Here is a 27,627-nt window from a genome sequence, read left to right on the forward strand (position 1 = left end):
ATTCTCCTTTTGGCTACAGTACTTCTAGGACCAAGCCATATATCTGAAGCTTTTTTCTTTCTTTTTTTTTTTTTTTTTTTTTTTGGAGCTGGGGACGGAACACAGGGCCTTGCGCTTCCTAGGCAAGCGCTCTACCACTGAGCTAAATACCCAACCCCCATCTGAGGCTTTTTTGTTTTGTTTTGTTTCATTTTTTTTTATTAACTTGAGTATTTCTTATTTACATTTCGAATGTTATTTCCTTTCCCGGTTTCCGGGCAAACATCCCCCTAATCCCTCCCCCTCCCCTTCTTTATCGGTGCTCCCCTCCCAACCCTCCCCCCATTGCCGCCCTCCCCCCCAAAATCACATTCACTGAGGATTCAGTCATACCAGGACCAAGGACTTCCCCTTCCACTGGTGATCTTACTAGGATATTCATTGTTACCTATGAGGGCAGAGTCCAGGGTCAGTCCATGTATAGTCTCTAGGTCGTGGCTTAGTCCCTGGAAGCTCTAGTTGCTTGGCATTGTTGTTCATAAGGGGTCTCGAGCCCCTTCAAGATCTTCCAGTTATTTCTCTGATTCCTTCAGCGGGGGTCCTATTCTCAGTTCAGTGGTTTGCTGCTGGCATTCGCCTATGTATTTGCTGTATTCTGGCTGTGTCTCTCAGGAGAGATCTACATCCGGCTCCTGTCGGCCTGCACTTCTTTGCTTCATCCATCTTGTCTAATTGGGTGGCTGTATATGGATGGGCCACATGTGGGGCAGGCTCTGAATGGGTGTTCCTTCTGTCTCTGCTTTAATCTTTGCCTCTCTATTCCCTGCCAAGGGTATTCTTGTTCCCCCTTTTAAAGAAGGAGTGAATCATTAACATTTTGATCATCCGTCTTGAGTTTCATGTGTTCTATGCATCTAGGGTAATTCAAGCATTTGGGCTAATAGCCACTTATCAATGAGTGCATACCATGTGTGTTTTTCTGTGATTGGGTTACCTCACTCAGGATGATATTTTCCAATTCCAACCATTTGTCTATGAATTTCATAAAGGCATTGTTTTTGATAGCTGAGTAATATTCCATTGTGTAGATGTACCACATTTTCTGTATCCATTCCTCTGTTGAAGGGCATCTGGGTTCTTTCCAGCTTCTGGCTATTATAAATAAGGCTGCTATGAACATAGTGGAGCACGTGTCTTTTTTATATGTGGGGGCATCTTGTGGGTATATGCCCAAGAGAGGTATAGCTGGATCCTCAGGTAGTTCAATGTCCAATTTTCTGAGGAACCTCCAGACTGATTTCCAGAATGCTTGTACCAGTCTGCAATCCCACCAACAATGGACAAGTGTTCCTCTTTCTCCACATCCTCACCAGCATTTGTTGTCACCTGAGTTTTTGATCTTAGCCATTCTCACTGGTGTGAGGTGAAATCTCAGGGTTGTTTTGATTTGCATTTCCCTTATGACTAAAGATGTTGAACATTTCTTTAGGTGTTTCTCAGCCATTCGGCATTCCTCAGCTGTGAATTCTTTGTTCAGCTCTGAACACCATTTTTTAATAGGGTTATTTGTCTCCCTGCAGTCTAACTTCTTGAGTTCTTTGTATATTTTGGATATAAGGCCTCTATCTGTTGTAGGATTGGTAAAGATCTTTTCCCAATCTGTTGGTTGCCGTTTTGTCCTAACCACAGTGTCCTTTGCCTTACAGAAGCTTTGCAGTTTTATGAGATCCCATTTGTCGATTCTTGATCTTAGAGCATAAGCCATTGGTGTTTTGTTCAGGAAATTTTTTCCAGTGCCCGTGTGTTCGAGATGCTGCCCTAGTTTTTCTTCTATTAGTTTAAGTGTATCTGGTTTGATGTGGAGGTCCTTGATCCACTTGGACTTAAGCTTTGTACAGGGTGATAAGCATGGATCGATTTGCATTCTTCTACATGTTGACCTCCAGTTGAACCAGCACCATTTGCTGAAAATGCTATCTCTTTTCCATTGAATGGTTTTGGCTCCTTTGTCAAAAATCAGGTGCCCTTAGGTTTGTGGGTTCATTTCTGGGTCTTCAATTCTGTTCCATTGGACTATCTGTCTGTCTCTGTACCAATACCATGCAGTTTTTATCACTATTGCTCTGTAATATTGCTTGAGTTCAGGGATAGTGATAACCCCTGAAGTCCTTTTATTGTTGAGAATAGTTTTAGCTATCCTGGGTTTTTTGTTATTCCTGATGAATTTGCAAATTGTTCTTTCTAACTCTTTGAAGAATTGGATTGGTATTTTGATGGGGATTGCATTGAATCTGTAGATCGCTTTTGGTAAAATGGCCATTTTTACTATATTAATCCTGCCAATCCATGAGCATGGGAGATCTTTCCATCTTCTGAGGTCTTCAATTTCTTTCTTCAGAGTCTTGAAGTTCTTATTGTACAGATCTTTTACTTGCTTGGTTAAAGTCACACCGAGGTACTTTATATTATTTGGGTCTATTATGAAGGGTGTCGTTTCCCTAATTTCTTTCTCGGCTTGTTTCTCTTTTGTGTAGAGGAAGGCTACTGATTTGAGTTAATTTTATACCCAGCCACTTTGCTGAAGTTGTTTATCAGCTTTAGTAGTTCTCTGGTGGAACTTTTGGGATCACTTAAATATACTATCATATCATCTGCAAATAGTGATATTTTGACTTCTTCTTTACCACTCTGAATCCCCTTGATTTCCTTTTGTTGCCTGATTGCTCTGGCTAGAACTTGAAGAACTATATTGAATAAGTAGGGAGAGAGTGGGCAGCCTTGTTTAGTCCCTGATTTTAGTGGGATTGCTTCAAGTTTCTCTCCATTTAGTTTAATGTTAGCAACTGGTTTGCTGTATATGGCTTTTACTAGGTTTAGGTATGGGCCTTGAATTCCTATTCTTTCCAGGACTTTTATCATGAAGGGGTGTTGAATTTTGTCAAATGCTTTCTCAGCATGTAATGAAATGATCATGTGGTTTTGTTCTTTCAGTTTGTTTATATAATGGATCACATTGATGGTTTTCCGTATATTAAACCATCCCTGCATGCCTGGGATGAAGCCTACTTGATCATGTTGGATGATTGTTTTGATGTGCTCTTGGATTCGGTTTGCCAGAATTTTATTGAATATTTTTGCGTCGATATTCATAAGGGAAATTGGTCTGAAGTTCTCTTTCTTCGTTGGGTCTTTGTGTGGTTTAGGTATAAGAGTAATTGTGGCTTCGTAGAAGGTATCCATCTGTTTCAATTTTGTGGAATAGTTTGGATAATCTTGGTATGAGGTCTTCTATGAAGGTCTGATAGAATTCTGCACTAAGTCTGTCTGGACCTGGGCTCTTTTTGGTTGGGAGACCTTTAATGACTGCTTCTATTTCCTTAGGAGTTATGGGGTTGTTTAACTGGTTTATCTGTTCCTGATTTAACTTCGGTACCTGGTATCTGTCTAGGAAATTGTCCATTTCCTGCAGATTTTCAAGTTTTGTTGAATATAGGCTTTTATAGTAAGATCTGATGATTTTTTGAATTTCCTCTGAATCTGTAGTTATGTTTCCCTTTTCATTTCTGATTTTGTTAATTTGGAAACACTCTCTGTGTCCTCTCGTTAGTCTGGCTAAGGGTTTATCTATCTTGTTGATTTTCTCAAAGAACCAACTTTTGGTTCTGTTGATTCTTTCTATGGTCCTTTTTGTTTCTACTTGGTTGATTTCAGCTCTGAGTTTGATTATTTCCTGCCTTCTACTCCTCCTGGGTGTATTTGCTTCTTTTTGTTCTAGAGCTTTTAGGTGTGCTGTCAAGCTGCTGACATATGCTCTCTCCTGTTTCTTTCTGCAGGCACTCAGAGCTATGAGCTTTCCTCTTAGCACAGCTTTCATTGTGTCCCATAAGTTTGGGCATGTTGTACCTTCATTTTCATTAAATTCTAAGAAGTCTTTAATTTCCCCATCTGAGGCTTTTAAGGAAGGCAGGAAACTGGCTTGAGATCCTATCTTGGAAAGCTTCCCTTAGAACTGAATAAGAAAACAGTTTGAGACATGGGTATTTCAGGCTTAGAAATAGTAAGGAGGCCTCCAGTAATCCAAGCTAAGAAGGATCGAGGTATTCGAGAAACGACTCAGGCAATGAAATTCAGAGCATTTGTTTAAACATCCGTAAAATCTGAATCATGTAAGTAAGTTGGATATGGCAGTATATGCTTATATTCCCAGCACTGGGGTGGAGGAGACAGCCCTATCTCTGAGTCTCATTGGCCAACCTAGTTTACTTGGCAAAACCATACTTGTGTAATATTTCACACAATTATAATACACAACAAAAACTAATGATTTGTGCTTAAGGAATGACATCCATGGTTTTCCTCTGGCTTCCACATGTACATGCACACAATTGTACCTGCACATACAGTAGCATGAATACACACACATTTACATACACATGCACACAGAAAGAAGGGAAGAAGAAGGATCATTTAAACCAAAGACTTGAGCCTAACCCTGCATAGACCTGCTTTCGCTAGGAATTTTAAATCAGATAACTATGTACTCCAGCCTTATTTAGCCCTTCTGAGAGCCACACCTTTTATTTTGAGGGAGGAAAATGTCATTGCTTGGTCATAACTGATGTTTTATGGTATTGTCACTGTCCCTGACAGAAAGAAGAGCCACTTGCCTTTCTGTTTCTCTCTTTGAGCTGTAGGGGATTTTCCATTCCTTGGGGCTTTTCCACACATGTACATATATTTTTATTCACAAAGAACACCCCCATCCTTTTCCCCTACCCATTCATCATTTAAAAATACCTTCCAGACTTTTGTCTCAGAACTAAGTTTTTTCTATGGTGTGTGTTGCCCAAATCTTTCCTTTACAGCACCTGTCCTGATTTCCACAGGAAACTGATTATTCTCAGGAGCAGATGAGCCTCCGCTAACGCCTTGTGTCTGGAGGAGAGTAGCTAGTGTACCTTCCCCACAGGCTGCAGGTGCCTGGTTCAGCACACCCAACAGTGAACAGGAGCTTTGGAATGGACACAGGCAGCCAGTGTGCAAGTGAATAAGCAGGTGATCTGGTGTTTTTAGGCACCCAGGGTTCGCTGTGAGCCAGATCCTTCCTGCCATACTTTTCTTATGCTTCTTGCATCTTGGTTCCATTTTGAAGCATATTCAAGTGGTGAGAACTTGGAGCGTATCTTCCGGTTCTTGGTGTTAAACTCAGTCTTTGGGCTCTAGGTTGATCCTGGAGGTATTCCTCCAAGCCTCTGTCAGTAACCAGACCCTTTAAAGGACCTAGAGATGCTTGAATGCCTTCATTGGACCCAGAAGGCAGACTTTACTTTGTGGAGTTTTAAGTGTTTGGGGAATGTTAGAAACAAATGGCAGTGCATTTAAAAATAACCTCTCCGTCTGTTTTACACATTTGGAAGCAGCTTTTACAACCACTCCCAGAAGTCCTTGGGATTCTGTGAGCTTATTTGGAACTGAGCAAATAGAAATGCTTCAATACATTCATGGCTCTTACAGTGTTCTTTACCAACTGATGTGGGAGCTTCTGGTTTTTATTCCTGATTAAGATCTAGTGCTCTCTGCAAACCCTGGTTTGGGGACTGTTGACACATCCATCCAGAGAAGCTGCTGTGCTGATGTTTACTAGGCTATATTTAGTGTCCTGTACTTGACAAAAATTTCATTATCTTATCTCAGATGCCTCCCACTGACTGGCACAGGGTCTTTATTTTACTTTCTAGCTTAAAATAAGGAATCTGAGGCTTAGAGAATTTCAGCAACTTGCCAAAGTACACATAGCAGAGAAGAAACTTCATGAGGGGTCAAGATCTAAATCCAAGTCATCCGACATCCCTCATTACAATGCTGCTCCTCTGGTAATGGAGTTTTCTCAGCATCTAAATGGGGTTTCACATACCTTTAGCCCCAATAATTGGGAAGCAGAGGCAGGTGGATCTTTCTGAATTCAAGGCCAGTCTGGTTTACAGAGTGAGTTCCAGGATAGCCTGGGCTACACAGTAAAAAGTTGTCTCAAAAACCAGCTAGCCAGCCAACCAACCATCCAACCAACCAACCAACAAACAAACAAACAAACAAACAAACAAGATGTACTAAAAAGTAGTCAAACTAAGACTAGGTGGGCCTGGATAATGATCCTTGTGCAAAACCCTTCACCTTATATGTTTAGCATAAAATCAGTATATTTAATTCTACTGCCCAATATTCCCTTACTACCTCCAATTCCAACGGAATCCATTTCAACAATCGAAAAATTCCCAGGATAGCTTACCTGCCCTGGGTCAGGTTTGAAAAGAAATCAGCTTGGTATAGCCACACATTTCACAGAGCTGACTTAGACCAGGTTTCCAGGGAGAGAGATGAGGCTGTGAGCTCTGTGCTTGACAGTAGGAAATTTTCCTGCACTGCCTCAACATTCACCCAGGATTTTTGGATGTACCCTTAGTCAGCTCCAGTCTCTGGAAACCAGCTGAATCTATACCCTTCCCTGTTCTATTTCTATGTGACCATGGCCATCACAAATCCTATAAAGTGCCCTGCTGTGCCAAACCGCAAGCTTATAGGCTATATATGTCCAAGGACAGCTATGGAAGTGGCCCAACACCTTTGTAGATGACATCATGGAGCATTGTCAAAAGATCCGACACCCCTGTAGGCATATTTATCCTCAGTGGATAGTGTATGTTAGATCACTGGAAATCTCTTTCAAGGCCCCAAGCTTTGCCCATTTCTCAGTGTAGGGAGAAGTTTCCACTAGCAACAAGATAACATAGTTATAAGCTTTGAGGCATTTAGCCTGATTTTTTAAAAAATATTATTTTGAGTGTATGGGTATTTTGCCTATATGCACATTGCCTGCAGAGGTCAGAAGAGGGTATTAGAACCCCTAGAACTAGAGTTATGGATAACTGTGAGCCAGAGCATAAGCTCTAAAAGTGGATCCCAGGTTCTCTGGAGAACAGAAACTGCTCCTAATCACTTAGCCATCTCTTCAATGTCCTGCCAGATTTTACATTGTTATTTCCTAACAAGTGTGATTCTCATTCTACCATATCCAAATGCACTAATTCTTTCAGGATTTTAATTATCTTACTAAACTCTTGGCATTTAGCATCGCCTCTGATTTGGAGTCCACAACCAACTTCCAGGAGGGTGAGAGGATGCTGACACGGTCTCATAGAGTTGCCTGTGACTGATGCCTGTCACACAGTGGGAGTGTTCTCTAGCTCATCTCATTCTAAATTGGTCTGGCCAGTCTTGAGCATAGATATCTCTGTACAATCTTTAGAATGTCTTAATTGATTTTTTTAAATTCTCCTGGGAATTTGAGTGTTACTTCATAGAATTTAATCTATTGATTTTCATGATAGGTGTATATCATTATAATGTCTAGTCTTCATCCATGCATTAGGCTGATAGCAGAACTATGAATGTAATATTTGAATGTTCTTAGATTTTTTTCACAGGGATTTAAATAGGTTTTCCATGGAAGTCTGTGTAATCCTGAGTTGAGATCCTTAGCCTGCCATAGTTTGATGGCTGTATGAGTGGTATATTAGTTTCTGTGGTGTTTTCCAGTTGCTTGATACATGTGTTTAGGAACAAGATGATTCAGAAAGGTTCCTAGCTCGAGCATTGTTTTGAATGTCTCACCTGCTGGGTACATGAACTTAGTTTTGCACTGATGGAACAAAGTCTTGGAGTGACATGGAGACCCAGCACCATAAGAGCTCAGAGGACAGAGCCAATACCTTCCATTTTCAGGGCATTCTATAAGATGAGAAGCTGGGTGTCTGTGATAGTTTGAATGAAAATGTCCACATAAGCTCACAGAGAGTGACAGTATTTCAAAGGATTAGGAGGGAGTAGATATGGCATTTTTGGAAAAGTGTGTCATTGAGAGTTGGCTTTGAGGTTTCAGAAGTGAGCCAAGACTCATTCTCTCTTCCTGCTGCCTGTGGATCTCGTTGTAGAATTATCATTTCCTCTCCACCACCATGTCTGCCTGCATGCTGCTCTGCTTCCCACTATGATGATAAACAGCAAACCTCTGAACTGTAAGCCAGCCCCAGTTAAATTCTTCCATTTATAAGAGTTGTTCTGGTCATTTTACCTCTTCACAGCAGTAGAAACCTTAAGTAGGACAGTGTATTATACTCAGGGCAGTGGTATCTTATAAAAGCTTCTCTACCACCCCAACATGAACTAATCCTCATCAGTAGGGCTGAGTTTGAGCAATGGGAGAGTGTAGATATTAGAGGGATGAGAGAAAGGAAGGACCCTGTTGGTCCGTGATGTGCTGATGGTCCTCACCCTTGAGACTCACTGGACTCAATTTTATTCTCCATCTTTCTTGATTGTGTTGACTAAGGCTTTGCATATTCACCTCATCAATTAAATGTTACCTATTACATTTTTCTGTAAAATTACATTATGTCTATATTTAGAAGTAAATTCCTGACACCTGCCCTTTGCTTTACTGTGCCTGTGGACTGGGTCACCTTCTCTGAGCTCTCCAGTCCACAGCTGAGTTTGTCTGAAAAACTGGAAACCACCAAAGATGGAGTGTGTCTCGGTCTTTGGTTCTGAAACATACTGTACTTGAAGCAATAACATCTCCTCTTGCCGTGTTCTCAGCAACACCTCAGACATTTTGAAATGTCTCCAAGCTCTTCCTTTTCTGAACAGTGTTACTCTTTACTCAAGAGCTCTTTAAGAATTTAGATTCATGGAATTTTTTTTCTTATCCTCCTTCAAGGTAGCCTACAATGCATATGGTTGTTTAATATAATAAAAAAATGTATCATTTTCAGGTATCAAATCTGTCTGTCTTCTCCCTACTCTGCTATTCCTGTAAGAAGTACTATATAATCAATTCTCATCTTACATTTCCTTTTGCTTCAACATGTAGCAAAAATTTTCCTTGTATTCATTTCTCTCCCTGAAAATAGGTCCACATTAATCAGTATCACCTGAATCCCACGATAGGAAATGTCTCATAAATGCACCTGGGCCTTCCTCCACAGAATTGTATTCCAGACAGGGACACACCGTCCATGTAGAGTGTGGACCTGGAACTGGACAGACTCTACCCTTTCTTTGGAACCCTCTTTATGTTTAGGCTATGCACCTTTAGTCTTAATATGATGCTAGAATTTCCAACAGCCACCTTCTACCTCACATCCAGACTTAGCGAACATTATTACTCTCTACTTACACCCTTCCCAGAGCTGCTTTCCTCCCACAGCCAAGTTAAGCTCCACCCTTTCAGGGTTTGTACTCTTCCCACTGGATGTCTGGATGATACTTCAATTGCTGCAGACCTTCAGGCTCAGCCATGCAGCCCTTTGATCTTTTGGAGGCTTTAAGATACAGACTTGCCTGGGCCTACAGGGTCTGTGTGCTGACCTGTGGCCTGGGCTGTGCTTCCTAAATCTTTGTGTAGCCGTCTCTTGCTCCTGCCTCAGCATCCATCTAAAAAGTCACAGTTGCACAGAAGCTGATATTTTCTGCACACCTCTCTTCCTCAGAAAGTGTGTTTTTGTTAAGGGCATCCTGCTCTGTGACATTGGAGACCTCCACAGCCCCAAGCCTCCACAGTTAAGTTGAACAGGTGTCCAGATAATGTTTGTGGAAAGAAATTCTCAGGAGACTGAGTAGCTCAAATACCAGAAATAATGTAAAGATAGTTATCATGGTGATCTTAAGAAATCCACTTCCCCTCTTGATCCCTCCTGTCTTTACTCACAGGAAGTGAGATGGAGACCCTGAGTCAAAAGAGTATCTCCTGCTGACCTTTGTGTGTGTCCTTCCAGTTGACATCTTCATTGAAAACCAACAGCTATAAGCCCCCGAGAGACATTTTTATGCTTCTCAACCCATAGGTCATTCATCCAAGCTTAAATAAGTATTAGTTTTACTTTAATCAGGAATAAATACATGATTAGGCAAAATGTAATGCTTCCGACTTAGAAGTACCCCCAAGTGCTACTCAATATTTCAATCACATTAACCACAACAGAAGATAGCAAACAGAGACACATCAGAAGCCAGAGGTCATGGTCTCATAGAAGAAGTCACTGACCTTGTGTAACATTTGTTTCTCACACACTGACCAGTGTCTTTGAAATAGCCTTCGGAAAGAACTCGGAGACCTCTAGGTATAAAACCACTGGATCTGTCAATATATGATGTCATGTCAAGGCATATGCTTGTGTCATCCGCAAGCTGAGCCCAAGTATATGGAATGCGCACAATGGATGACAAACCCCACCTATATTTCTCTTACCAAGAATTGTTGTGATAAACAGGGAGGAATGAACCATGGCTATCCTGTCTTCCATTCCAGCACGCTATAGGTGGAAGACAGGATGGAGGCTTCTCTTTCCTGAGTGCCCTGTGGATTTTCTCTCACAATCGTATATGGCAGCATCCAGCTTCTCCAGCCCCCCTTTCCCAAAAAGGAGCATTCTTATTCATGCAGATGCCAGCCCTTCTTACAGGAAAATATTATAGGATAAATTAATTCTCTAAAGCTAACCAGTTTCCTTAAAAAGTAAAACAAAACAACAACAAACAAACAAACAAACAACTATACATTCTAATCTACTTGATCCAACAAGCCTTGTATTCCTTGTCGATCCATGGGAACAGAGCACCTGGGTAACCCTCACTTGTCCTCAGCCCATTGTAACTCTGAGGGTTCCTCCTGTTTCATATTCACAGTTACATCTTGTTGTTCTGCTTATCTCTCTGACCCATTGAATCCCAGCATTAAGGAATTCTATTCATTAGACGAGCCTCATTTATTACCATTTGACCTCAGCACAGTATTTCACCCAGGCATCTTCTGATAGGCATGAGCAGTGGGGGTTCTAGAACACAGAACCTTGGCAGCTGGATGAGTCAAAACTGTCTGATAAGTTTTTGCAGTAGAGCTGCCTTCTTGCTCTCCTGTTTGGTCCCTCACTACCCTATACTCTCCTGTGACTTAGCATGGCCATCTATCTACTCCTGTTCACATGGCTTTGGTACCCCTGAATGCTGAATATTCCACTTGGCTCAGAGCTATAAGCCCCACTGAATATTGTTTAGTGTCACTGGTCCTTTAGAAAGAGAAGAGACACACCCTAAAGGTCTCATTGGACCGATAAAGGTAGTTTTGCTCCAGGTAGAGGTCATTCTGGAGATCTAAGAAGGCCATCTTTCTCATGTTCTTTCTCAGATAGATTCTCTCGATGGAGTCTCAGAGAAGGAACATTTGGACTGGGAACTGGAATCAGTCTTCTAATCCTCCTGCAAGAGTATTCTGTTCTACATACACACACTCATACATGTACAGTTCTTTGAAGTACTGCCCCATTTCATCATGATTCAAACATGATGTAGCTCTGAAATACTGTTTAGACAACAGGGAGGAGTTTCTCTGATCAGTATTTAAAGACAGTCTTTGTGATTTCCCTTGATTCCTGGAAGACCTGAGGTAACCAAGGAGGAACTCTGACCTCCATAAAGCCTCAGGTGGCAGTCAAGGCCTTTGTCTTTTGTGTACCAGCCAGGGCATTAATCTTCAAAGTATTGGGGTGCTGAAAAAAGGGAACTCTTGCGTTTGCTCCCACTGTATATTAAGGAGAGACTCTTCTTCTTCCGGTCGAAGTTGCTGCTGTCATCCCCTGTCAGGGACAGGTAGGATGCGATGCTTTCCCGAAGACCATAGCTGAAAAGGGATTCGTCCACTCTGAGTGGGTTCTCTGCTCCCTCTGGACCTTCCTGCAAACTGTGTGTTGAAAGATACAGAGAAAGTGGAAAAAAGAGAGGGGTTTCGACAGAGTAGGCAATGGGGACAAAGAATGTGAACAGATGGGAAAGACAGAAGAGGAAGGGGAGAAAGAGGGAGAGGAAGTTAGGTTTTCTCTAGCTGGTTTTAATTTCATTTCTTTCATTTGTAGGCTGTTTAATTCTTAAGCCACTGTTTCTTCATGATGCCTAAGCTTTCTATGATAAACCTTAATGAACTTTCTTTATGGTATTTATAAAAAATGACTGTTTCATTCATGTCTCAGGAAATTCTTATCTGTGATTTGCTTTAAATTAACTGATGGGGGTACCTCGGTCTATGACCAATTAATAAGATACCCACTGATTACAACCCACATATACACACACCTGGAAACTCAATAGCTCCTGATGAAATAAGTAGAAAAACTAGTGGAAGTATTTCTTCCTTTCTCAGAGAATGAATTACCTTAAGATTTGAGTGGAATGTTTAAGCTTTGTAAATAGATTAAATATTAAATTTATTTTAGATTTATTTATGGGTTACTGTCTCAAATTCTAATAATCAGAAAGAACAGGCTGTTGTTCTGTTAAAAATAAAAATGTGGTATTCCCATTGAAAATGAATTTTGGCAATGTTGGAAGGTCCTGAAAACTAAAGATACTATATGCTATGTGACACCAAAGCTGTATTCACAGGTGCCCACAGGGGTATCAGTAGTGCCAGGTGCTTACTCATAACTTTTCTTGTTCCAAGATCACCTACTACCTGGTGCTAGTATGTGTTTATAAGGAGCACACACACAGGTACATGCACATGCATACACCCACGCACGCACCTGGATACCCTCTTCCAGTCAAAGGTCTTCTGGCGCAAGGTGACAGGTGAACCAGGACTGGTGCAAGGTGATGGCTGAGCTGTTGGAGCAGGTGTGTTCTGTGCCAGGCAGGGTGTGGTAAGCACACAGCATAGACCATCAGCCACCTCTGTGAATGGAAATTCACAATAGTCAGGCATCCAGGCATGACATAGGCAGTGTGGGGAACAAAACAGAGACCCAGAACAGTACAGGCCCCTGGTTGTTGTTATGGGAAAACTGAGGCCAAGATGTAAAGTACCACAGGGGTTCACCAATGTTTCTATGTACTGAAGGATATAAACTTTAGTCTTATATCTATGTGGACAGAAAACAGATGAGAGATCAGAGTTAATCAAATTTGGGTTTGTGTCACAGCTTTGATCTAACGCTGAGTTGCCTCAGGCATCTCTGAGACTTGCTCTCCCAAGTTGCAAAAGGGAGGGAAAGAGAAAACCGAAAAGAATAGTAGGCAGAGACCCATTTGAGAGCAGAGACTTCATACGGGGTATACTTTAATGTAACTGTACATGGATGGGCCAGAGAATGGAGCCATAGACTGCAGCACAGGCACCTCCAAAGCATACATAGTGTTCACAGCAGGAATACAAATAAAGCAAGGAAAAAAGAAGTTAGAGAAGGAGGAAAAGGTTGAGAGAATAGAATGAAGGAGGAAACAGGTAAAAAGCAGAAACAATATAAAAAATACAGGAAGGGGGAGGAGAAAGCAAAAGTCAAAAGGCAAGACAGAGAAAGTGGGTGATATAAGCCTAAGGAAAACCTCTGACCCTACACACTCTGTAGGAGCAAAATTAAAATGAGGTATGACCACTGTTTCTCCACCACCACCTGTAAGGCCTGTAAGGCTTCATCTCTCCCAGAGCAGCAGGATATGACTCCCATGAGTTCCAAGCTCTTCTGTCCCATGCATCATGAGAACACAGATGCTATTGTCCCAGGCACCTCAGGTCTAAGGAGTCAGTGCCTCTTTACTAAGGTCAAAGGTCTCAGCCCTATCCTCAGCCCTGGGGAGACCCAGAGGCCCGAGATGCTAAACATACAGCATGTCTCCGTCAGGACACAGGTGCCTTTGCTTCAGACCACCTATGTTTAGATAGCATCTACATCCCTGGCTGCCATTTTCATCTGATCTGTGCATCTCTGGGCTGTCCTTGCCCAATAATAAAAGGAAATTGTCTGAAGAATCACCTGAAACACTGACTTGTTGGGCTAGATGTTCAATGTATTCGCAGATAGCGAGGGAGGACATACCACAGACATAAAGCTTAGAGACATTGCAGCTCTACTACATGGCAGGATGGATTCTGAGAGTGCTGTGTTTTAGATCTACACACATTGTTTACACTGAGTAAACAAAGCCACTCAGTCATCATGAGCCAAAGGCTGAGCCCCTCGCCCAGTTTATGTCATTGGGGGGGGGGGAGGTCTATCTAAACTTTGTGTAGTTAGTAGCTTTATACTTAGGATATGGACCAAAACACCATGGAAATGGGAGCAAGAGTCCTGCCCTACTGACTTGGAACCAGTAACACATGCCAAAAGCAGTGCATGGCTTTGACTGAAAATACATAAACCTGCCCTGCATTTTGGCTGTTATACACCATCTCATTTACCCTGGTCACAGCAACTCTGTTCTTGAAGCCATTTTCCCAGTGAGATCTGAGACAAGATACAGAAAGCATTTGGGTTCCCAGGCCCTCTCCAGTTTGACAGGAGTTGAACCTCTGGTTGTAGCCCTTCAACCCATACAATTGTTAGAAGTGTCTTTCAGGAAGGAACTAGCTTAATGTCACTTAAGACGCTGCACCAGTTTAATGTTCTTGCTGTAGTCCAGAAGCTCAGGTGGAGGTAGGTATGCCTAGCCCAGCAGTATGTGGTTTCCTGAGGATGAGAGCTCTAGTGGGTAGCATCAACTTTATGTTTGCTATTGTCTATGCAAAATTTATGGTCAGTAAGCTCCTTGTATGATTGTTATTAAAAGTTAAATACCACAAACAACCTTTAGACATAGGCAGTTGAAGTCTAGGACTCCCTTCCTCTTTCATTTTTAGCAAGCTACTAGCATTAAGAAGTGATACTTGAAATTATTTTGCACCTGTCAGAATGCTAGGCATGGCAAAAGGACTATTGTGTTCAGCAGACATGAAACGCCCCAAAAGAGGCTGTACCTACCACCTTTAGGGAGCAAGAGGTCAAGGCCTTACTCAATATCCCTCACAACCTAGTTTGAGCACACATCTGCGTATCCCAGAAGCCATTGCTCAATATCTGCTGTTTTCTTGTAGGTCAAAAGTGTCATCTATGGGTTCAGGGTTCCTGCCTTCTTGAAATGCCCCTTGCTTCTTTGGCTAAAGACCCCAAATCCTAAGTTTGTAAGTGGGGTTCCCAGTACAAGATCAAGCATCTTGAAGGGGTAGGGAGAAGTTAGCAAAACAATGTGACTTTTTTTCCTCTCTCCAACTGGGCAGTGGAGCTGAGGAAGAAGGGGTTGACGGAAAGCAATTGACATTCTGTAGGTGCTCGTGGCCAAGTAGAAGACTAGAAAGTTCAACACTTTCTGAATTCCAGCCCCCAAAGTTTTCACTGTGCCCCTGACAGATCAGAACAATTAGCATCTTCTTTGCACAGGAATAAAATGAGACAGGAAGAGTCACACAGCCCCTTTCCACAAGGGCCACCCAGCAGACATGAGAGACGGAGGGTTTCTATATCCCATCCCAAGAGTCCATCTTTGGGAACCTAGTTAATCGCTATTCCCTCCTATCCTTAATTCTAACAAGAGAGCTGGTATTTGGGGCTCCTCGGTCTAAAATACCTCCTACTAATACCACTTTATTCCCACAAGTTATGTGATGCTCTAACATCTTGGGGATTCTCCTCATCTTGGTCAGCCTGGGAGACATATTTCTCTTCTGGGAGCTTGTTGTCGAACATAGACAAGACCACCATTAACTGACTGGAGTGATGGGGAGGGAAAGGCAGCAGCATACTTTAGGGATAGGTAAATGGCTGCTCATTCTACTGCTTTGGCTGCCTCATAAAAGTGGGGAGACATTGGCCTTTAAGGTTGAAAAGTGTCCCTACACAAACACCTTACAGAGTGGCAAAGTGTCTATAGTATACAACTGTGGTTGTGAACACAGAGCATCCTTGTATGTTTTGTTTATGTTGAGAGGACATTCTGCTATCCAGGAAACATGCACAGGTGGCCATTTAGCCTGAGGAAGTGAACTAGTATATGAAGATGACAACAAGGGTAGGATAAAATCCATGGCTTTTCTCAGTGACCTGTGCCACTTACCAAATACTGCCATGCAGCAACACACAGGCCTCACCCCACTGACCTCCACTATCTCTTACCAGAATAATGAGTCACCAGGTCTTCTAGGCACTGGAAAGTGAGCCTTGGTGAGATGTAGTACCAGTTGTTGGGCAGGCGGAAGATGCGGTAATGCTTCACCTGCCTGTGCCTTACTGACAGTGAGTAGAAACCTGCAAAGGGGACAGCAGGGATCAGGGCGGGGAGGTAGCCATAGGGTTCCACATAAGGTTAACAGGTTGCTTTAGCCCCATCATTTAGGTCAGCTCACATGTGACTTGGCCAGCCAAGAGGGAAGCTTACCCTTTTTGAGGTAAATTCTGAGATTCTGTGCATTTGTTTAGAGAAGATACAGTGCTGGTAGCCCTTGAACCCTTCCCAAATGCATAATGAGACATTTTTTTTCTTTTCTTTTTTTTGGAGCTGGGGACCGAACCCAGGGCCTTGCGCTTGCTAGGCAAGTGCTCTACCACTGAGCCAAATCCCCAACCCATGATGAGACATTTTTAACTGCTGTCCCTCCAGCCTGCGTACCCCAGTGTCACCATACCATGTGCTAGGAAAGGTAGCCCATTGTTCTTCACCCTTTATGCTCCCTGCTCCTCAATTTAAACCAGATTTTCTTAGAAACAAGTGGTTGTGTTCTAAGTCATGGAGAAATCTGTGAAAGAATGACTTCCCTTTCAGCATCATCAGTGAAAAAGAATTCACTGGCAGGTACCATCATCTCATGTAGCCTTGGTGTCCCCAAGTGGAAAGTAATACCATTGGTTTTAAATCATGTTTGAGTCCCTCTGTCCCCTGATCCATCCTTTGGCTTTCCTGAAGTGGCTCACTCTGGAGGCAGTGAGAGGGGGTGATACTGCTCCCACTTGGTCTGTGCTGTCAGTAAAGGCCTGAAAGACTGTCCTAAAATATTGTAGAGAGGCAGACATGGAATCTCAGAAGCCTGCAGTCATATGTGTCCAGAGTCACCTCACTGGAGATGGCATCCCTGGGTACAGGCCTCAGCCTCAGCTTCCTGACTACCCTGAAAAGCTCTTCAGTCCTAGTTTTGGAATCACTCACTATGTGACTTCTTGTCACGTTAGCAAGAACTAGAAGTGTGGCAGACAAGTCTGAATTGGCAAGCAGAAAAATCATAAGAACTGTGCAAAGCCAATGGGAGGGGTCATCTACTTGGCTCTACCCTGTGCAGGACTGAAGATGGGGTGATTTGGGCAAGAGCTGTGATGCTCTGGGTCCTCTATCCCCTTGTTCATGTCAACTTTGGAAGCTTTGACTCTTCTGTTTGTTTGTGGATATCCTTGGAACCTAAGTATGGTTTCTGTCTCTGTTTGCTCATAGATATACAGGCTTTAAAGAGAAAAGTTGCTCTGGGACCTCTATGGTTACATATTACAATCCCTGCTTCCCCAGAGTAGAGTGACATCCCTGGTATTATGTGCCTCCAGTCCTTAATAGGTTCTGAGGAAAACTCATAGATACCTTGTTTTCTGTCTTGTGAATGAGAAATAGGCTGAGAACTTGAATCTGTTTCCTCTATTTACAAAGGCCTCAATCCTAGACAAAGAAATACAGGCAACCGAAGGATGCTGGGTATAGGAGAAATAGTCTTCCCCTGCAAAGACTGTCTAATACTCAGTGCTCATCCCCCAAAGCATACGTACAAATAATGTCACACAGTAGGAGCAAATTGCACATAGGTATTTAGGGATATGTTTGTACACACATACAAGTACACATAATGACAATTACTGAAAAGAGACCATAAATTTGAAAGACCATGTGAGGGTTTGGAGGGAAGAAAGGGAAAGAGAAATAATGTAATTGCATGATAATCTAAAAAAGAAACCTAAAAAAACATTTAAAATGTCAATAAATAATAAAAAGAGAAACAACTAGTTCAGTTATCCATAGTCTAATATGTGTGTTATGTTTATTATGTGTATATAAAGTATATATAGATATAGATATAGATATATACACACATATGTGTATATATATAAATTATTCCTATACTCTACAAGAGACTTTTTCTGGTGGCTATTTGTAAGTTATTCTTATCCATTTCCATCCTATAAATTTTCTATGAAGTAGCTCTTTACAGTGGGTACCCTGGGTTGGAAAAAGAGGAGTGTACTGGGCATGAGAGGGTAGTGTGAAGTGGCTGGGTCCTGTTTCTTAAAACCCTGGGAGCATATAGACAAGGGAGTAAGTAATTCCTCAGACTAATACTGTGACAAGGTGAAGAATCCAGCCTGTAAGAGAGGCTGCCACTACCCCCAGGCTTGGAGGGAGACAAGAGCTTTGTTGTTTCTCTTTTTACTGACACAGGAAATCATGATAAAGATCTCTGTGAGTTTACAAGCACCTGCTTGTTCTTATGTTCCGAGATGCCCTATTTTACCCCAGCCCAGAAGTAACTGCTGTCAAGGGCCTGTGCACAGCAAGAATACAAGAATACCATGTGCACACCATTTCAGTCTCACTATGACTTCACTAATAAGCAAACTGAGTTCGGAGATGTAAACAGTCAGCCCAGGAACAGAGCTGGTGAGCACAGACCAGGCCTGTTCTAGTGCCATAGTCTGTGTGACAAGATGCTGCCCAGGCCTGTGATCATGTCTACTCTCAGTTAATGGAACTATGGCTTGCCCTATCCTTATCCTCCTGTCTCAGGGTGGGTGTGACACCAGGGAGATGACCACAGGCCCGGGTCTATTTACATGCATGTGGGGAAAGAGGAATAGATCCATAGCAAGGGAGTTGAGAGCTACATGGGCTGTACCGCCAAATGTTAAACAACAACCAAAAGAAAAAAAAAAAGCTCACCTTTCTTTGTTTCACTCTCTCGAATCATGAAGCTACCAATCTTTGTGTCTGGCAGCTGCAGCAGTTCTTCAGCCTTGTCCCTGCCCAGCCCTTCAAACAGCCAGCTAAGAGTAAAGAGGAAAGCCTTTAGTGGCCACAAGAAATCAAGACTTGCTAACTCTAAAGTAAACACAAAGTCAAAGGCCAGTGACCAGAAAGCTGCCAAAATTACACAGATAAGGGAATTCAATTGTTGTTTGTTTCATTCATTCATTCATTCATTCATTCACTCATTCATTCACTCACTCATTCTGCAGTCTTTCAAAGTGCTCTAAGTAGTCATTTGTGTGCAGTGATTCATAAGGAATGACTAAGAATATGTACTATATATGGGGTTTCTTGCCCTGTTTCTCGGCACTGACTAGAGCAGGGCCTGATCTTATGATATCAGGTGGGTACACTATGTGGCGCTGTTCTGTACATTCTACTAAGGCAACACTCCAAACATTGCACTGTTGTGTTACCTTATGGTGTGTAGGGCATCGAGGATGTACTTGGTGGAGGTTTGGGAATGACAGAGTGGACATGGGGAAGGAGAGAGGTGCAGTATGGTCTTGCTCCTGGCGAAGTAGCACTCTTTCATAAGGATGCTCTTCATGTTTAAGCATAATCATCAATGTATGTTTTATGTTTCTCACTATTTTCACATAACAATGAGAATGGACAAGTGCTACACTACACAGTGGGCCAACACAGCTGGGAGGACAACTTTCACAGAACAGGACTCACAGGGTACTCATAGTAGGACACTCTATATCAAAGTAACTTGTTTCCAAATTCAATGGCCTCTGATCCCTTTTCATATTGAGCTCTGCCTGCTTCCTGCCAAGGGGGAAAAATGTTGATAGTAGGTGGACAGTATATGCCTCATTTAACAGGTACTGTAGTTTAGAGAAAGGACACTGTCTGTTCTTCCTCAGGTCTAATTCAGGCTGTGGAGAACAGAAACACTTCGGTCTCGTTCCCAGCATTATTTATAAAGGCACACACAGGCTGCGGTGAAAGCACACAGGCTAAGCCCTCCTGAGCCACGGGATCCAGCACACCACAGGTGCGGCAGTGCTTCCACTTCCCGCGGTTCAGCACCGTGATCACTTCCCTTGTTAGAGCCACGATATGCCCTCCTTACAAATTATCCAGCTCTTCCCAAGTACAACAAAACACACAGTGTATTAGTTTTAATGTATATGGCAAATATTTGTACACCCAAGCCCTTCATAAAGCCCTATTCATAGCTGTGAAAATAAAACAGTATCAAGACCCATGTAGGGCTATGAATTTCTTATTCTATTGCTACTGCATTAAGCATGTGAAGACGTATCTTCACCTAGATTTCCTAAACAGGTAAAACTTGCCCTTGGGCCCAAAAGAGGGCCCTGAGGACCAGACTGATTGGGTAGTTTTTCCATGTTATCATCAGTTGAGAGAGTAAAATTGTGCATTCTGAGGGGATATGCATAATTAGACATTCCAGTGTGCTTTCTGCTTTCCATTTTTGTGTCTTGGAAGTGCACTACATCTATTTGATGGACGATAGGGCCAAGGTTATGTTAGTCATCTGGCTTCCCACCACCTCAGCTCCTACAACTGCTCTATGCCTTCATTTGAAGGAACATGGTGTGAGTAGTTGAGGAATGAGCAAGTCACTGGTTTTAAGCAATGTTTAACTCCAATCTCACTGCACATGACTCCCATAGCAACCACCCCTGTTCACCTTCGCCATTGTGAGCACAAGTGATTAAGATTACCAATAGTGAAATCAAGAGCACAAATGTCACTTTCCCAGTAGGAGCTTGTGGAGTCTGTCAGGTTCTTTACCACTTGAACAGTGACAGTTGTTTTGCTCTATGCTTCCTCTCTGCTATGCATGACCTAGCTGTGGTTTTTCCTTGGTATCTTGACATAGGAGGAGCCTGCATACTGGCAAGGCTAAGTCATATAGCTAAGACCCCTTCATTGCAGAAGGGAAGCCTGAGTGTTAGTTTGGCATTACCCAATGCTCACTGAAGCCTCCCTGGAGGCCATGAGTCCCTTGCCTAGCTGCAAGAATAAGGAGCTTAGTGCTGGCAGCTCCTCTGCCAGTGGCTGCCTTTATCGAGGGAGCACAGCCAAGACTGAGAGAAGTGTGTTCCTTATACTGCCCAGCACCCACCTCATTCTTCTGGGACCTCCACTTCAGCAGTGCTAGTCTGTACCATTAACCCCATCATCCTACACTGTGATGGGTGAACAACTGAGGATACACAGAGCTGAGAAGCTTGTCTGTAATCTCATTGTCTGGAAGTGACAGAGGCAAGATTTGAACCCACAAAGACTGTCTTTTAGCCCCTGAACCAGGGCGTTTTCTAGACATAGTCCTGGATCACTGAAGTATGACAGGAGTCCTATGTCAGAGCAAGGAGGTCCAACTTGCTACATTTTACTGCTGGGGAATCAAGTCCCAGAAAGTGGGAAGGCTTATCCCCGAGATGGGGTAAAACTGTCCCTTTCTTTCCACTCTTTATCACCTGAGTCACCCATACCCATCATGGCTGAATCGTATTGTTCAGATATATACTCACCCATGATACACTCTGGCCACACATATCCCTGGAATGTAACTTTCCCGGCCGGTGCTGAGAGAAATGGCTTTCCACCAGCCCCCTTCACTGTCAGGATGAAGCAGAAAGGGAAATACACACATGTCAATGGCAAAACCAAAGATGTAGTCATCAAACTAGCTCACTGCCATTTGGGACACTCCTCTTTCAAGATCTGTCATCACCATTTAGAACTGCATTTCTCCAATTGAAAATTCAGGATTCCTCTGTGTGTGTGTGTGTGTGTGTGTGTGTGTGTGTGTGTGTGTGTGTGTGTGTGTGGTGTGTGTGCGTGTGTGTGTATGTGTGTGTATGTGTGTGTATGTGTGTGTGTGTGTGTGTGTGTGTGTGTATGAATAATGTTGGGATGGGGCAAGTGCTTAGCACAGTATGCATAAAAAGTGAAAGGACAACACTGTGTAGTTAGTCACTCCTCTCCTTTCATCTTTACATGGGTCTGGGGATCAGACTTAGGTCACCAGGCTTGTGCCCCTAGCAGCTTTACATGCTGAGCCATGACACTGACCCCAACTTTATTTTAGTGACAGCACCTCTCACTAGCTTGCAAGTTGCTAAGCAGGCTAGGCTGTCTGGCCAGCAGGCAGGCTTGTCTTTCTTCTCAATACTGAGATTATAGGTGTGTGCTACCATGCCCAACTTTTGGCGGGGGTATTCTGAGGGTTGACTTCAGGTCCCCATGCTTACACAGCAAGCTTTCTACCAATATAACTATCTCCCCAACCCCAAAATTTAGTTTTTAAAACCTGTATACCCAGCAGACATCCTTCATCATAAGTTATATGTTCATCAGGGAACCTGTTCACATGCTGACATTGCTACCCCTGGGGGACCAACAGCTCAGTTCCTCAACTGATATGCACGATTGAAGAATTTCAAAAACAAAAGCTTCCTGTGCTGTTTTATTCCCTCAAGTATAACCAAACATCCGTTTGCTTGTCTACATCAATGAGACTCTAAATCAAAGGACACAGAGCTCATAGCTTGTGCTATAGGCAGTTCAAAACCATACTTAAAGACAATGGCTGGAAAGCAGGCACTGCTGTTATCACTTACAGTGCTTTTGGATTCTGCTCCTCCTTCCCAGCATGCCCTAGTGAATAACATCACCCTGCATATTCAGAGGATGCCACTGGTGGCTGTAAGGTCCTGGGAGGACAGGTGACAGCAGGGGCCAAATTTCTCACCTCACAGAACCAGCACCTGTGTAGAACTGGACAACTGACTGCATCTGGGAATCTGATGGATTAGTCATGTTTAGGGGATTATGCATGTTTTGAGAGGCTCACTCACTCAGAAATCACACGAAGTTTCTCTCCCCTCCGGAATATTGGGGGGCTGATGTCAGGAGACGGGTAGTCATTCAACACAGCCAGAAAGTCACTTTCAAGTCCTAGGAAGCAAAAAGGAAGCTTTTACTGACAAGGTACAGGAAGCAATAGGGAATAGAGAGAAACAAAGCTGTTGGGGTTTCCCTCTAAAATAGTGGTTCTCAACCTGCGAGTCTTGGCACAGATCAGATATCCTGCATGTCAGATACTTACATTATGATTCACAGCAGTAGCAAAATTACAGTTATGAAGTAACAACAAAATAATTTTATGGGTGCAGGTTCCTACAACCTGAGGAACTGTATTAAGGGGTTGCAGTTTTAGGAAGGGTAAGAGCTACTGCTCTGGAGCCTCCTAGCTTGTGTGTGTAAAACTCTTTCACTTGCCCAGTGTTCCAGACCTCTTCCCCATGAAGATAGCCTTCAGACAGGCCTTGTGGCCACAGAACATGCTTTGACCATAACCCTACCTTGGTTCCAGTGTGCATATGTGAAAAAAAAATGGGGGTGGGAGGTTCTGAGATCTAAATACTAGAGTCACACCTTATGGCTTTATTTCTAGGTTTGCCCAGTGTCTAACGCCTCTGTATTTCCATCTTGAAAATGGGGTGCTAGATGAAAGAGCCTTATACCAGAAGGCTATGAAAAGACTCTTTCTTAGAGGCATTCACATGGCTTGCAGTGCTACTGACAGTTAATGAGTGGACACCCTCATTCCTCTCAATGGTGTGGCCAGTGAAGTTGCATAACCTTGTATACATATTTCTTCCCATTCATGTACAGACAAGTAATCCCACTTAAGCTAAGTGAGCCACAATAATCAGATAGCTAGATGGATGGATGGATGGATGGATGGATGGATGGATGGATGGAGAGATGGATAGTGGATAGGACAGACAGACAGACAAAAGGACTAGTTAAAAAGATATCCAACATGAAGTGTAAAAAAAGTAAATCTAATCAAAACATATCATACACATGTATAACTCTAATTAAAAAATTCTTAGTATTATATTTTCAGGTGCCATCCTTAGGCCCCGTGTATCCCACATCTATGGTACTTGGGGAAAACTGTCAGGCTAATCAATTGTGAGGATCCTCCAGGGATCCCCAGGCTCTGTGTTTAAAGAGACAAAACAACAACAACAATGATGACAACAATAACAACATACACACAGACACACAGATACACATACATACACACACCCTTCTTCCTTGGAGTGGATGAGCACTATGTCATGCCTCCAATCAACAGGGATTTTAGTGCAGTTGTGATTGTGAGTACTTCTTATTGTAGGTATGTTAAAATTGAAATCCCTTCGCTTGGCATCTGAGATTCTACATGACCTACATTCTGCCTCCTTCTAATATGAGCTCATGTATGTATGAATGAGATTTTTAATGCCACTTGCACAGGGAAGTGTGCTCTTTGGTTCATGTGAGCCCAGTTGGCTACAGAGATGCAATGATAAGATGCAAATCTCCTTCCTGATGCCTAGCAACGTTTGCTTCCATCCTTAGTGATTTTCCACAACCCATACGTGTTGATGCAGGTTAGTATTGGGGTACACTGAGGGAAACTACACACTTACAAAGCAGCAAAGTTAGTTAGCACTCTACTGACTGGCTGGGCATCAGAACCCTTACTTCCAGATTACATCTTACATGTATTCATTTAGTGAATCTTCACTGAGGCCCAACCCTGACCCCAGCAGTAGTGACTAAGCCCACCTCTTCCTCCTTGACAGAAGGCTACATTCTAAGTCCTAGAATCATAGGAGACATTTTTTATGCCCTGGCTTCAGAAAGTTCAGTAGAACCCTGGTACTTAGCTGTGCAGGCTGGGTGCCTAGCAAGCCCCTTTCTGTGATGTACTGACCTGTACTGATACTCCAGCTCTGACCTCTCACAGTCTAAAAGTCCTACAGGCCAACTGTTAAATCTTTTGTGCAGACTCACCCAGAGAGAGAGAGAGAGAGAGAGAGAGAGAGAGAGAGAGAGAGAGAGAGAGAGATTAAATGTGAGATTGATTAAGTAATCTGAACAGAGCTCCCAGGAGTTGGCTAAGTGCAGTCGGCTAAGTGAAGATTGGTGAATGAAGCAGAAATCAGTTATCACAATGGAACAGTACATGCAAATGTATTGTTCATTTTGGGGAAACTGAGTCATGGGCAATTAATGATGTAAATGTTTACAAGGGGGAACAAAAAGTAAGTGTCCTAATGAGTCATTGGAAAGGAATAAGGGTTCCCAAGAAACAGCTGGGTCAGACAGGAAAAACCTTTCTTGTTAGCTGAGTGAGACTTCTGGCTATGGGTGATTCTAACACTCTGCCTTAATGAAAATTTTAAAAAGAAGTTCTTCTCTTTGTGGCCCAGGTATTACCCCACTAATTAAAAGCAGCATTCCAGTTGAATTAGGTTTGAAGAAAGAAGTTCTGAATTCTAATAAGGTACAGAGCCAGCCTCTGGGCATGAACCTTAAGCAATCTTGGAGGTTGCCTATAAGTAAACGAAATGCCAGTGCACAGTAGGTACAGGTCAATGGTGAAGACCAGGCCATCAAGGAGCCCTGGATAAACCTTCCTTGAAAATCTTCACAGCTGCTCTGCTGGGGCATCATTCAGAGTCTGGATGCCCAAGGGTATGACACCTTTCATGCCCACCCCCACCAAGAATTTCCTGTTCTGTAACCATGATGGGCAGGGGATGCTCTTGAGATAGAAACACATTTCTCCTGGCCTGATGTATCCAATTATGAAATGCTTACTCCCTAAGCTGCCAGCTGAGAGTGACAGGCCTTTTCCAGACCTAAGGCCTCAGCAGGTGCTGTCCCTCTGCCCAGTCACATTGGTTCTCTCCTCACTGCCTCCATTCTCAGCAACTCCAGCCTCTGGAAGAGACTTGGTGCTCTGCTAGCTCCTACCTGAAGCAGTGTCTCAAAGTTGCCCTGGCACATCTATATGACTGTCAGAGGAAATGCCCGTTTCTGGCTAAGAGCTCCTAGAGGACTGAACACAGGGGTATTCACAGTCAGGCAGCCCTGGGCCAGTCTGGAGCTTGCCAGACACTTCAGGCATGTGAGTGGAAAACATCGAACAGAGTCTATGTTAGGGTTCTCTGTGCTGTCCCTAGAGAATTCCAAGCAGAGAAAAACTTATTGGTATATACTCTTATGAAAAGAGGGTTAAAATGATTCCTAAAATATGATATCTATAAGAATAGCCCCTTTAAATAGAGCCTGTGTCCATCACAGTGTTCGTGGCTTGATGTGGTCGCACTGTATACTCAAGGTTAAAACTGTGAAACATTGCAAAGCCACCTTTTATAGTGTCAAAAACAAAAGGAAACTGAAATAAAGAAAACACAGAAGCCCATTGTGAATGCATGCATTCCAGTGAAAAAAGAGGGATCCTGGGGGTTACAGATTCACAGTTGCAGAAGCAGTTTCTCCTGGAGTTTTCTTTTCTTTTTTCTTTTTTTTTTCTTTTTTTGGAGCTGGGGAGCAAACCCATCCTGGAGTTTTCTTAACAACAAAGTTTTCACAATTATGACAGTGAACTATCACCAGCACAGCCTTGTACTTGGTTTTCTGCCTAAGGGTTGCAGGGACATTCGGTGTGCTCCTCCTCATTACTAGAGACAGAACACCAAAGGATAAATCGATAGAAGACACACAGCCTGGCTTAAACCTCCAGGGAACATCAGCGTGGCCATAGTGAGCAGATTTGGTTTCAGGGTCCCACTGTCTTCCCTGAACTCTGATCCCTACAGGGAAACAAATGTCTGGGGTGAGATATATGTTTTCTCCTCAAAGACATCTCCAAGGCTTCTCAGAGCCATGTTATTACTGAAAGTTGGCTGTGTTTTTTTCATTTATTTAAAAAAGGACTAAATTTTTTGACAAACTGCTGCAGACATTTTGACATCCATTTAAGCTACCAGATTAGGCAGACTTACACATGTAGCATGTGAAATCAGGAAGCTAAATGAGAGGATGGTACAAATCCATTAGGACTTTACCTTGTATACAAAGTGGATTTTGCTTCCTTTTTCAGAAAAATGAACATTTGGATCCTACGAAGTAATGAACGAACTAGGAAAGGGGATAAGGAAGGAGGGACATACAGATTCACAGAATAAATATGTGCTGGCCACGAGGAACCCAGAGCCTTTGAAATCAGCTGAGTGACCCACATGCCACCACTTTAGAGCTTTGTAATTTGAAGGAAGGCTTCTTTTAACTAACTAGAGCTTGGCTTGTTCCCATATTAAAACAGGACATATCAAAATCTGCCTTGTGGTGGACTATGTGGCCTTCATGACTCACAGGATCATTCCCACACAGGATATGCATACTCTTTTGCAATCAAGACCAGCTCCAGCTGGATCATCTCGGTATTACTGATACACAGGAGTGCCAATGTGAGGGTATCTTACCACCTTTGGCTCATCTAAACAAAAACTCCACTTGGTGAGAGGAGACAAGTATCCAAATACTTGCTGATAGCTGGGGAATGAGTAGGAGTGGGGAACAGAATATACGAATGTATCATGTAAGGAAAGGAACGTGAGTAGAAAGGAGCCCAGACAGGATACTGGTCACATGTCACCTAGCTCATAAAGAACAGGCCTTTGTGGTCTGTTTATTCTTTAGCGTGTCACAACCGCTTCTTTTCTAATGCTAGCACCTGCTCAGTAGCCTCATTGGTGGCTGTACCAAAAACTGTACCCATCCCTCCTCATATTTTACGCAGCCCTGTAGGTCACCTGTTCTTATGTGCGGGATAGGATGGCATAGCTGGAGAGTTAATGACATGTCCAGGGGACAGCATGAGACTATGGGTCCATGGTCACTTCA

The 27,627-nt window shown here is 42.9% G+C and overlaps 2 protein-coding genes across 5 annotated transcripts in view; one reads left to right on the plus strand and one right to left on the minus strand.

Annotated features, from left to right (window-relative positions):
- Tg (thyroglobulin) overlaps positions 1 to 27,627 on the plus strand; it is a 184,898-nt gene that overhangs the window by 106,220 nt on the left and 51,051 nt on the right. The window lies entirely within an intron of this gene.
- Sla (src-like adaptor) overlaps positions 9,899 to 27,627 on the minus strand; it is a 50,374-nt gene continuing 32,645 nt past the window's right edge. For 2 of the 3 annotated variants that reach the window (XM_039079357.2, XM_063263691.1), the window contains 6 exons: positions 22,731 to 22,830; positions 21,402 to 21,488; positions 18,802 to 18,905; positions 16,008 to 16,139; positions 12,609 to 12,756; positions 9,899 to 11,770 (listed from right to left, as the gene is read on the minus strand). In XM_039079357.2, the coding sequence (XP_038935285.1) occupies positions 11,557 to 11,770; positions 12,609 to 12,756; positions 16,008 to 16,139; positions 18,802 to 18,905; positions 21,402 to 21,488; positions 22,731 to 22,830 (785 nt within the window). In that variant the 3' untranslated portion in view covers positions 9,899 to 11,556. The remainder of the gene's footprint in view (positions 11,771 to 12,608; positions 12,757 to 16,007; positions 16,140 to 18,801; positions 18,906 to 21,401; positions 21,489 to 22,730; positions 22,831 to 27,627) is intronic. The other variant, NM_178097.3, reaches the window with a different exon arrangement.

Source organism: Rattus norvegicus, chromosome 7, assembly GCF_036323735.1.
Source record: "Rattus norvegicus strain BN/NHsdMcwi chromosome 7, GRCr8, whole genome shotgun sequence".
Lineage (NCBI taxonomy): Eukaryota > Metazoa > Chordata > Mammalia > Rodentia > Muridae > Rattus > Rattus norvegicus.